Here is a 12,889-nt window from a genome sequence, read left to right as displayed (position 1 = left end):
GGCCGGGAGCGGCCACTACACTCCAGTCTGGGTGACAGAGTGAGACTCCGACTCAAAAAATAAATAAATAAAATAAAATAAAATAAAATAAAATAAAATAAAAATTCTCCTCAAAAACTTGAAAAGGCAAGGTGCTAGTACTTCGGAGTGTTCTAAACATAAGTGAGCTCCTTAGAGTCTATAAAAATCATTACAAATATTATTTCAGCTTTTTAAAAATGAAAAAGTTTTGCTTCTTTGTTAAAAGTCACACAAATTTGAAAATAAACTCCTGTGCAACATAAGATTCAATCAAACCTTTAAATAATATACCTCTTACACTTGAAATGAAGGATTCTAGTCTTTCAAGCAATTCCAAATCTCTTTCAAAGTCATAAAAATGATGTTCAACCCAATGTCGAAATACATTTAAGACCCTGATAAAATGGAAAGAAACACATTTTAGTGAAACCTAGGCATTCAATTAGGCTTCTTTCACTTCTGTAATGCCAGGATGACAGCTTTACAAACAAGGGTCAATGGAATACTCAAAGAGTCTCTAGTCTGCACTTAACTAATACCTTAAATGTTTCATTAATATGAAGAGAATAGGTCTCCAGACTGTGTGCGAAAGATTATACTTTAAAAATATTTATAAGCATAAAAACTGTGATTTCTGTGCTTACGTTAAGAAAAAGTGTCTTTTCCTTATTCGTGTGTAGAAAATGTATGTGCTACAGTACAAAAGCTAATTTTCAGTTCTTAGATTTAAAAAGTATATTTAAGAGCTAAATTTTAATGTATTTTTCACTTAAAGTGGAATACAGCTAAGCTTTAGTGTATCTGGTTCTAAATTCAACGACTATCATTAGATTTCTATGTAAACTACAAATATGCCAATAGTCTCTTATTTCATCTCAAAATACAAACATAGGAGAGTTATTTTGTTTTGCATCATCACAAAAATGATTACCTTTAACATGGCAAAGAAATTTAATTAACAATAGAAATATTCCACTCACTCCTAGGGACATATAGATAGTATAAATTAGTTACATTAACATTTTTTCTTCATTACTTAAAAAAAATGACTACTTCCATTTCCCCCAACTGAGGAACAACAGTCTTTCGCTAGGTTAAAAAAAATACATTTAATGTCCAGTCTCTTACATTATTTGTTGTTGTTGTTGTTTTTTTGGTTTGTTTGTTTTTGAGTCAGAGTTTACTCTGTCACCCAGGTTGGATTGCAATGGCAGGCCCCCGGTGCAACTGCAGCCTTGACTTGCTGGGCTCAGACAATCCTTCTGCCTCAGGTTTCCAAGAAGCTGAAACTACAGACGTGCACTACCACACCTGGCTAATTTTTTTTATTTATTGTGGAGATGAGGTCTCATCAGGTTGCCTAGGCTGGTCTTGAACCCCTGGGCTCAGGCAACCCTCTCACTTCCCCCTCCCAAAGTGCTGGCATTAGAGACCACAGTGTCTGACCATCTTATTTATAATAAAACAACTTTAAGTCATTGTGTGCCTGATTAGTGAAGCAACTTGGAGAATATTTCAAAAGATCACAGAATTGTTAGCTTCTAGTTTAAAGTTAGATCAATTCGAAGAGTTCTGCTTCCACTTTCTCTCCTGTCTAGTTTCTACAGTATCAATGTGATTTTTAAATTCCTACATAAAAGAAAAAAACCCTCATTATTAGACTTCATTAAAATTAGAAACTTCTGCTTACCAAAAAATATCATTAAGAAAACTAATAGGGCCAGGCGCGGTAACTCATGTCTGTAAGCACTTAGGGAGGCCAAGGCGGCAGGATTGCTTGAGCCCAGGAGTTAGAGAACAGCCTGGGCAATATAGCAAAATCTCATCTTTATAAATAATCAAAAAATGAGCCAGGCATGGTGGCATGTGCCCATAGTCCCAGCTACTAGGGATGCTGAGATGGAAGGATCACCTGAGCCCAGAAGGTCAAGGTACCATGAGCTGTGATTGTCATCATCATGCCACTGTACTTCAGCCTGGGCAACAGAGTGAGACCCCAACTCAAAAAAAATAAAAAGAAAGAAAGAAAGAAAAGAAAGAAAAAAGAAAACGAGTAGGTAAGCCAGACTTGAAGAAATCAGTTGCAAAACATTTAGCTGACAAAGGACTGGCATTCAATCCTATTCAATAGACTCCCATGATTCAGTAATAAAATGACAACTCATCAGGAGTGGTGGCTCAAGCCTGTAATCCCAGCAGTTTGGGAGGCCAAGGTGAGAGGACTGCCTGGGCTCAGGGGTTCGAGACAAGCCTGGGCAACTTGGTGAGACCTCATCTACAATAAATCAAAAAATTAGCTGAGCATGGTTGTGTGGGTCTGTATTTCCAGCTACCTGGAAGACTGAGGCAAAAGGATCAGCCGAGCCCAAGCAAGTTGAAGCTGTGGTGGCCATCAGCATGCCACTGCACTCTAGCCTGAGTGATGAGACTACAACTCAAAAAAAAAAAAACAAGTAGGAGATCTGAACAGATTCTTCACAAAATAAGTATGAATGGCCAAAAAGAGACAATAGAAAAATGATCTCAACGTCATTAGTTATCAGAGAATACAAAACCACAATACCACTATACACCCAGCAGTATGGTTAAGGTATAAAGATTGACATCACTAAACGTTGGTGAGGATATGAAGTCACTGAAACCCTCAAACACTGCTACTGAGAATGTTTCGAAAAAGTTTTGGTAGTTTTTTTTAAAACTAAACATTTATCTACCTGATAACTTAGTCATTCTACTCTGAGTTATTTATTCAAAATAAGTGAAAAATATATATTCACAATAAGACTTATAAAATAAAGTCATAGCAGCTTTGTTCAAAACATTCAAAAATTAGAAAACGTCCAAATATCCTTCAGTGGAAAAAATGAATAAACAAGCTGTGATATATTCAAATAATAAAACACTACCTCAGCAATAAAATATACCAATGAAACAAGCAAAAACATGAATGAATCTCAAACACATGTTGAGTCAAAGAAGTCAGACACAAAACAGTATGTAAAAATCCATTCATATAAAAATTTGAAACAAGCAAAATAATCTATGGAGGGAGAAATCAGAATATTGTCTTTGAGCAGTGGGAACAAAAATTGATCAGAAAGGTCATAAGGAAACTTTCTGGGGTGTGGCAACATTATATACCTTGAAAGGAGTTTGGATTATAAAGATGCATGTGTTTCCTAAAACTCAACAAAAGCACACTTATGATGTATATCTTCTATCTTCAAGAAAAAAAATGTGTATTTCACTGTACATTTTAGAACAAAAGAATAATCAACACTGAACTGTTAATCATATGCAAGTTGAAGTATTTAAGGAGTGTACCTCAAAATTCATCCAAAATTTAGATGATTAATTGATAGATGAATAATAAGTGAATATATATGCGAATAGATGAACAGATATCTAGGTACTGGGTTTATGGGTATTCATTATAAAATTCTCTCAATTTTGCTACACATTTAAAAATTTCATAACAAAATGTTTTAAAAAATTGCCAGGTGCAGTGGCTCAAGCCTGTAATCCCAGCACTCTGGGAGGCCGAGGTGAGAGGATTGCTTAGCCCAGGGGTTCAAGACCAGCCTGGACAACTTGACGAGACCTTGTCCCTACAATAAATCAAAAACTTAGCGGGGCACGGTAGCGCACACTTGTAGTTCCAGCTGTTCTGAAGGCTGAAGTGGAAGGATCGCCTGAGCCCAGCAGATCGAGGCTGCAGTGGCTATGAATGTGCCACTGCACTCCAGCCTGGGGCACAGAGTGAGACTCCAAATCAAAAAAAAAAGAAGTTACTAACATGTATTTTGCTAACAATAGTTCAATGCTCACAGGTTTAAGAGCTTGGCTTGGATTTCAGGGTCATCTTTAACTCCACTCAATTTCGTACAGTTAATCTCATCTACTACTACTTGCAATACGATGCCTACATTCCTATCAGGTCAATGTCCTTAACTATGTCCTCTGCGCACCATTCTTGTTTCTGCCTTTTTGCCTTTGTTCCCATTATCCTGAATACCTACAATCATCTTTCTACCTATCTAAATTCTACACAGCCTGTAGAGACAATCTCAAATTTTAACTCTTCCAAAATGTCTTTCCTTATTACTCTGGCCTAATCTGAACTTTCTGAAATTTTATAGGGATGTGTTTTTCTAAGGCACTCAAGCATTTCAAGTAGAATAATACATGACTGTTTCATGTTTTCTTTTTCCCCAATAAATATCATAATATCATGGTGCCATAATATCTAGTCTGTTATTTTTGTACTCACCATAGTTACAAGCACATGACTGAGAACACAGAAAATGCTTAGAAATAAATACTTAAAAAATTGATGACTTAGAGTTGAAGGTTATACTTTCCTCCTACAGAGCAACCTCATAAATGTATGCCTCATATCAAGGGAATTAATCTGAGTATAGAGTAGCAGTAATGAATCACAACCAGGAGAAAAAAACATTCTTTTTCATTACTAATGGATACAAAAACTCTTCTTACACAAAGAATGATATGTTAAAAGTTTTGGCTGAAAGACACATAGCTAAGAATACTATAAACCCTCTAAAACTGCATTAACTTGTGGCAATTATTCTGAAAAATAAATAATTTTCTTAGTTCCAAAGTTACAATTTATTGGTCAACAGTTATCAAAGAAACTCAACAATTACAGAAAAATATTTAGGACATATATAATTCATAAGATAACTTGGTTTCCAATGGAAATAGGTAGATACTACTTCGGTTCTGACTTAGAACTAAATAGAGGGAAGAAGACCAAATAAAGGAGCTTCCAATTTTCAGTGCTTAATAGTTACACACACGCACGTGCATACACACACATTGGCTTAGAAAATCAGACATGAGTTTGAATACTTCCTGCCTCTCCCTTTACATGGTCTATCCTAAATTACTCAATCTTGTTAAGTTTCAATTTACTTGTATATAAAGTGGGAATAGTAATCATGTTTTAAGGACAAGATAAATGCATAGCACACAGCAAGTACTTAGCAACTGATAGTGCTATAATCAAATGCATTTTTAGAAATTATTGCAATGATTTCTTACATAAAGTAACAAATGTCTATATATTTTGTGAGAGATTAGTAGGAAAAGAGCTAGAATTTCCACAAATACCATAAACTGTAAAAAAGCCCAAGAATACTAGATGACCCCAATGGAAAATGAAGGAAAAAAGTACGGAATAAAGTTAACAGCAGGCAAGCTCATATAAAATTTTATAATTTTTACTTACAGTAACAAATAGGTACCTGATCTGTAAGTAGAATATATCACATGCCAGAGATATCTGATGCAAACAGCACAGTATATTTAAATAGTTAAATTTCATCAGAGAATTTAAGAGCAGCATCACAGAGAAAGAGCTTTCGAAGTTTAACTTAGTTGCTGTGAGGTTAACAGTAACACCTATATTTGAATTAACATTTAGGAACTTTTGTGTTAACTATATATTGAAAATTGAATGACACATAAAAATATAGTATCAGGCCAAACCTAAGTTGCACTGGTTGGACATATTCCTTGCGAAATCTTTTAAGGTCTGCACTGATGGGCTGCTCGCCTTTCTCTATTGCCAACTTGTCTGCTTCAGTGGGCTCTGGCTCTGGAATTTCAAAGCTAAAAAGAAAAACAAAACAAGAGAAATCTGTTCATGTATAAATTGAAAGTATTTCAAGTACAAGGGGGAAAATATATTACTGAGCAACCTTCTCTGCAACCACTTCCCTAAAAAGTACAATTAATGTTAAACTTACGTTCAGGTATTATATATTACATACTACCAAAAATTGCCCTTTGGCTATGCAGACATTTTATATTCTTATCTTACAAAAAAGCTTTGTAACTAGCAGTGATCAATATAGAAAAGAGTCAAGAAGAGAATCCATAAAGAGTATAACCTCTTTGCTTGGCAGTAGTGGATACTGCCAGGGTGAAGGGAGAAGGGCACAACATCAGTAAGGGTAACTGATCTCAGACCAGGCAAAGTGGGGACCAAAAAGAGGCCCAAACTTTGCCTGTACGATGTCTACCTGTATACCTAATCCTGACTTGTACCCCACATCTTTAAAATAAATAAAAAATAAAAAAAGATAACCTCTTTAAAGAACATGAATAAATTCAAAGAGAAAGCCAAAATTGAATTTTTAACAATATTTAAAGAATATACCTACAGAGGTAAAATAAAAATCAAAAGTTTATAAAAAACAAAAACCTTGCCTGATCAGAGGAACTATAGCTAAACTATAAGTCTAACAAACGTGTTCTCCTTATTTTGGACCCTGAATAGAGGTAAGTATCTTCACAGCACATTACACTGACCCAATCTGGGAAATTTAGTTACACAGAGCAACTAGTGATAGAGAGCAAGACAAAATTCTAGTAATAAGCTTTAAAGTGTGAAACAAAAATCATTTGGAGTCTATATTTTATATTTTAAACTATAAAGCACTTAAAATGTCACTAAAATACTAAGTAAAAAAAAAAAAATTCAACCCAAAACTTAATTTTTAAGAAATAAGAAATAAATAATAATAAAGGAATTGTTAATTTTTTTAGGTGTGGTAATGATATGTGATTTTTAAAAATAAAAGCCCTTATATTTTGGAGATACACAGAAAAACATTTACAGATGAAATATGTTGTCTGGGATCTATTTCAAAATAATCCTGGGGGTAAGGTGTTTAAATCTGTAGGGAAACAAATGAAACATGAGTTGATACTGAAGTTGGATGATCGATAAATGGGTTTATTATAGATTGTTTTATCTTGCTCTTGTATATGTTTTGAAATTTTTCATAACAAGTTTGGTTTAAAAGTGAAAAATAGAAAAGTCTCTTTTAAGGAAGTATCATTTTATTGTACAGAACAATTTTCAGTAAAATCAACATTTTCTATGCCCTTTAAATTGGCCTTTCTGATTACCACTTGAATTATTGCTAAGAGCTGAAAAGACCTCTGTTACAAACAGAGATTTCTGGAGCACTCTATTTGAAGAGAACAGTAATACTCTGATACTAATAATAATGTTCAATAGCTACTTAAGTATGTATAAGTACTAACCACGTTACAAGGTACAGTTAACTTTTCACAAAACGTACATATATAAGTGAAATAAATATTCCTTACCGTTCAATCAGTAAGCTTAGTAATTCCTGTGGCTTACAAAACGAACGATATGTGGTAAGAAAAGTACGAACAAAATTGGGATCTGAAAAGGTAGAGCATAAAACAGGTTTCATGTTTAATTTATTCAGTGTAGTTAATTTAAAGTACTATCTTTTGAAAGTCTTCCTTCCTTCCTTTTTTCTTTTTTCTTTGGGTCCTCCCATTGTGGTTTCTCCTGCCAATCATGATATTTCTTGATAAATGGGAGACTCATTTTCAAATGTAAAATTTGTGAAAATGCAAACTTATGAATATTTATTTAATAATTAGTGAAGCTAACAATATAACATTTTTAGAGACATCTAATTAGTTATCTATTCCTTTTGTTTTTGCAGTATTTTTCTATTATGGAGGCAATTCATCTTTTTCCCCAAAACTCAAGAATTTTTGAACATCTTGCATATACACTGGTAATGAGTTTTACGTACCTGCATACATATGATACGTTAACCTTTCAATTAATTTCACCACAGTTCCTCCTTTAATTATGGGGATTCCACTTCTACTTTGCAAGTTGTCTTCAAAAACAATGTTTTCTTCAGAGTCTTTTACTACAAAACGATATACCTCTGGACTTGGTAATCTCAGGGGCTGCTCATTTTCTTCTTTCAATAGCACCGAATCTAACATTCGATCTAGAGTACTGCGATAATGAAGAGAAATAAGGGCTGCCATCCAGTTGTTTTTCTCTTCAGCAGACTTAGCAGCAAATATTATGCTGTTTTCATCTTTGGATACTAATTCAAAAGCATGTCTGTACTCACAAGTGTCTTCTTTATCACAGATCTGTATTTTCCTCATGATAAATTTTTCTTTCAGTCTGTATTCTGCACTACTGTAACCTGGAAGCCGGGTCTGGCCATGATTAGGTTTACAACTTATCATCAAGCCATCAAAGAGAAAAATATGCCGCTCATGTTTAGCACCAATTCTCGTCAATGGTCCTTCCATAATGAATTCATTACAGCATTGTCCAATATCTTTGCCCTCCCATCCATCTATGTTTTTCTGAATTTCATTCATTTTTTTAATAGCCAGGTGTTTGCTTCTTAATTGACGATTATAAAAAGGGCAAACAGGATCCCTAAAAAATAATATCAAGATAAATTTAGCTAATTCAACGCTTAGGCAACCCTAATTGCTTCAAGGATAAACTATCTTAAATTAAGTGAGAAAAATACTAAATAACCAAATACTAAATTTTACACATCCCACGGGTTCGAGACCCGCCTGGGCAACTTGGCGAGACCTCATCTCTACAATAAATCAAAAATTAGCCAGGCATGGTAGCGCGCGCCTGTAGTTCCAGCTACTTGGAAGGCTGAGGCAGAAGATCGCTAGCGCCCAGCAGGCGAGGCTGCGGTGGCCGGGAGTGGTCACTGCACTCCAGTCTGGGCGACAGAGTGAGACTCTAACTCAAAAAAAAAAAAATTTTACACACAGCATTAACTTCACTGCTAAATGACACATTCCTAAATTTCATTCTTGTGAAAGAGAAGTACTACAGGCTCTGTATTCCAATCCTAATGCCTTAAGAACTGAAATTACCAAAAATAAAAAAATTCAAAATTTCTTTTATAGCTTTTACAAAAAATTATTAAATATATCTTTCAAAAAAGGTATTAACAGTATGACAACGCTAATCTTAAGAGTAGGCCAGGCACAGTGACTCATGTCTGCAATTTCAGTATTGTAGAAGACTGAGGCAGGAGGATCATTTGAGACCAGCCTGGGCAACATGGCAAGACGCTGTCTCTATAAAAAAGTTTACAACATTTAAAAAAAAAATAGTCAGGTGTAGTGGCCACCTGTGGTCATAGCTATTAGGGAGATGGAATGATCACTTGAACTCAGAACTGGCTGCAGTGAGCTATGATTGCACCACTGCACCCCAGCCTGGACAACAGCACAAGACCTTGTCTCTTTAAAAAAACTAAAAGACCAAAAGAAAAATGTGAAAGAAAAGTACAACTTTCAAGAATGCAGCTATCACTAAAATTCAACTTCTTTAGAAAAGCAGGCATCAGAAATAGTGAAGTAAGCAGAAGCATTCATATTTTCAACTGTTTGGAATTACCCAGGTCGGCGTCTAGGTGAATACTGCTTGTAAATTCGGTCCAGACTACCTTGGAGATTCATGAGAGCAGTAATAGCTTGGTTCAAACATTCTCTGTCTTCTTGCTCTTCACTACATGCTTTCAATTGCTAAGAAAAACCAAAAAGAAAAATTAAAACTGCATTGTTTGATTATTTCCCCAACCTTCTGTTAATTAGAAAAGCAGTAATAAATATTACCAACTCTCAATCAACCCTCTTTCTTTATCTCTTCCTTTACTGAGTCAAGTTCTTACTCTGTCACTCAGGCTGGAGTGCAGTGGCACAATCATAGCTCCTGTAACTTCGAGCTCCTGGGCTCAAGTGATCCTCTCTCATCAGCCTCCCAAGTAGCTGTGACTCAGGTATGCCCACCACACCCAGTCAATTATTTTACTTTTTATTATTTTGGTAGAGGTGGAATCTTGCTACATTGCCCAGGTTGATCTCAAACTTCTGGCTTCAAGTAGTTCTCCCTCCTAGGCCTCCCAAAGTGCTGGGATTACAGATGTGAGCCTCTGTGCCCAGCCCAACCCTCTTTCTATATAGATAAATACAGTACAGTTATAAAGTACTGTTAGCATAGCAATCAGAAAAAAAACGCCTGTAAAAACCATTTGGATACTTTACAGATATATAAAGAGTTTAAAACGTCTAAAACATGAAGTTTACAAATTACTTTTATTCATTAGCAAATACCGAAAATAAGATAAACTCCTACAAATTATGTAATATTCTCTAATGATTAAATACTTAAGTTTTAGCAATTTCATAAAGCTTATAAATCTTTGTTATATAACATAATCAAGTATACTAACTTTAACACTTTGTCATAAACTTTTCTACAAAAGCATCTCTCAAAGAATTTCACTGATATTTTTTACAACATAAAATTCAACCATTCTAGTAAACATCGAGACACCATAAAAGTTAATATATCTTATTAACCCTGAGAAATACAATTTACAAATATATTTATTAATCCCCTCTGGTTTTATTTTATTTGCCCAAAACTTTCTCTTGTATCTCACTCTTGTAAAAGAAAAACATTTCTGTTATGACAAATAATTCAGGTTGTATTGTGCTCCAATATTCTGATTTTTTTTTCAAAGAAGAGTTTAAAGTGGAGCATTATATAGATATTATGTAGATATTATATAGATATACAAATATATTTATGTAAGAAATGGGGAATTTATAATCACTTCTTTCTGAAAAAATTTTAAAACTTAAACCTATTTTGTGATATTAAACTAGCTTACTACAATTTTGTGATAAATTTAAATTTTCCTTATATTCCAAGAACAACCTCAAAAGTATTCCGCAAAGATTCCTCTCCTTGGCAAGGAACTTATTGGATATTGTTTGAGAACTCAGTCCATTACCTTTCATTTATATTTCTTAAAAATTACTCTCTATATAAAACAGAGTCACCTGATTTTGTTTCAAGATGCATGTAGAGGTCTTGCTATCAAAAGATTGCACATGTAAATAATATTGTAAATAATATAAGTGACTATCATTAGAGATAATACCCTAATCTCTAGATTAAGAAATAAAGAATTGAAAGGAGAAAAGGAGAAAAGTTAAAATACCCCAGAAACTTTGAAAAAGAATCAGTATTTGGTTATTCTAACTTGTAAAGGTGAAAATTACTAGTAAAATGACTTATTTTGCTGCTTTAAAGATGTCCTACAAAAATATTTTTCTCAGTTTCACTCAAAATATTTCCTTAATAAGTACAAATGATGAAATCAAATGCTTATTTACAGGTTTTCTTATTCTGATTATTTTTCTTTATTCAAATATCCAAATTATTCATTATTAATGAGAGATCTTACCAAAAAGGTATAAGTATAGTAAATTTATATTTTCTACTTGATCTTAAGTCTGCTCAAACAATCCCTTTCACATGTCATTTTTAAATAGTCATATAGGCCAGGTGCAGTAACTTACTCCTATAATCCCAACACTTTGGGAGGCAAAGGTGAGAGTACTGCCTGAGCTCAGGAGTTTGAGACAAGTCTGAGCAACATGGCAAGAGCCCGTCTGTAAAACAAATCACAAAAAATTAGCCAGGCATTGTGGCACACGCCTATAGTTACAGCTACTTGGAAGGCTAAGAAGGAAGGATCACTTGAGCCCAGCAGGTTAAGGCTGCGGTGGTGTGAGCGTGCCACTGTACTCCAGCCTGGGCGACAGAGTGAGACTCCGACTCATAAACAAACAAACAAACAAACAGTCATATGATAATTACAAGCTGGGAAGCAGAAAAAATTCAGGATATTTACAAGAATTATATAAAACAATGGCTCTGTTTGGCATAACCCAAGCCCAATAATTGGCTAAATAATTCTCGAAATTTTAGCAGGGAATTTAATAAATATCAGAATAATGAATGTCCCAACTGATTTTCTACAGATATCTAAAATAATGTATTCTAAACATCTTACATGGAAATGGCTGTACTGTGGAGCTGGAGGTCTTTATCATAAGTGAACTAACTCAAACAAAAAACTAAATACTGCATGTTCTCACTTACATATCAGAGCTAAACAATGGACACTTGTGAACATAAAGATGGAGAAAACAGGCATTGAGAACACCAAAAGGGGGCAAGCATGGAGGGAGGTGAGAGTTTAAAAACTACCTGCTGGGTACAATGTTCACCATTTGGGGAAAGGGAATATTAGAAGTCAAATCTTCACCAGTACGTAATATGCCCATGCAACAGACATGCACTTGTACCCCTTGAATCTAAGATTTTTTAAAAAAGTAATTACCGTACTGAACTACTTGTGAATAAATCAGACATTTTCACCCCCTCCCCCTATTAGCTTTCTATATATCAGCCTCCAACTGCCTTATGCACCTGGTGAATTTAGCCTCCAGGATACATTAAAACATCTTGATGAAGATGCTTTCCAATTAGGCCTTTTCTGCGTTAAATTTTTTCTTATGAAATAATATCAAAGTAACAGAAAAGTTGTGAAAGTGACACAAACAACTCTTGCATACACGGAGTCACCAATTTTTAACATTTTATCACATGCTTCTTCATGCTGTGTGTCAATGTGAGCACATCATTTTCCCCGTGAACTATTTAAAAGTAGTTTGTGATACTATCCATTCAGTTCTTTGCAGAGGAAAGGGAACCACTGCTGAAGGGTTTTGAGACAGTTTTTGTAATATAAGGAAAAGTCAACTGTATCACAAATTATTCTCAAATAGTATCACTCCCCTTCATTCCTTTAATATTTCAGTGGTACATCCTACAACAAAGATTTTCTTTTACAATCACAATACAGTGATCAGCTTCAGGAAATGTAATACTGATAAAGTTTTATTATCTAATCTATAGTGCATATTTCAACTTTGTCAACTGTCCCAATAATGTCCTTTAGGATAATTTTTCCCCCAATACAGGAGTCAGTCAGTGTTACACTAAACTGACAAGTTTCTAGTGTCTCTTTTAATCTATACAGTTCCTCAGTATTTGTATTTTATGACTCCTCAAGTAAATAAGGACACACACACACATACACACCCAGTAGGACAAATTCCTATATATTCAATACCCATGTGAATTTTT

The 12,889-nt window shown here is 34.4% G+C and overlaps 1 protein-coding gene across 5 annotated transcripts in view; it reads right to left on the bottom strand.

Annotated features, from left to right (window-relative positions):
- The window catches only part of SOS2 (SOS Ras/Rho guanine nucleotide exchange factor 2), an 89,753-nt gene that overhangs the window by 39,145 nt on the left and 37,719 nt on the right, over positions 1-12,889 (bottom strand). For all 5 annotated transcript variants that reach the window (XR_002481309.1, XM_021706877.1, XM_008073826.2 and 2 more), the window contains 5 exons: positions 9,281-9,408; positions 7,632-8,287; positions 7,165-7,246; positions 5,533-5,655; positions 313-416 (listed from right to left, as the gene is read on the bottom strand). Coding sequence is in view for 4 of the 5 variants with exons in the window: in XM_021706877.1 (XP_021562552.1) it covers positions 313-416; positions 5,533-5,655; positions 7,165-7,246; positions 7,632-8,287; positions 9,281-9,408 (1,093 nt within the window). In the remaining variant the exon portion in view is untranslated. The remainder of the gene's footprint in view (positions 1-312; positions 417-5,532; positions 5,656-7,164; positions 7,247-7,631; positions 8,288-9,280; positions 9,409-12,889) is intronic.

This window comes from Carlito syrichta, unplaced genomic scaffold (genome assembly GCF_000164805.1).
Source record: "Carlito syrichta isolate Samal-C Ts95f unplaced genomic scaffold, Tarsius_syrichta-2.0.1 Scaffold316190, whole genome shotgun sequence".
Taxonomy (NCBI): domain Eukaryota; kingdom Metazoa; phylum Chordata; class Mammalia; order Primates; family Tarsiidae; genus Carlito; species Carlito syrichta.
Note: the sequence above shows the minus strand (reverse complement) of the source record. Positions and strands in the feature narration are given on the sequence as shown.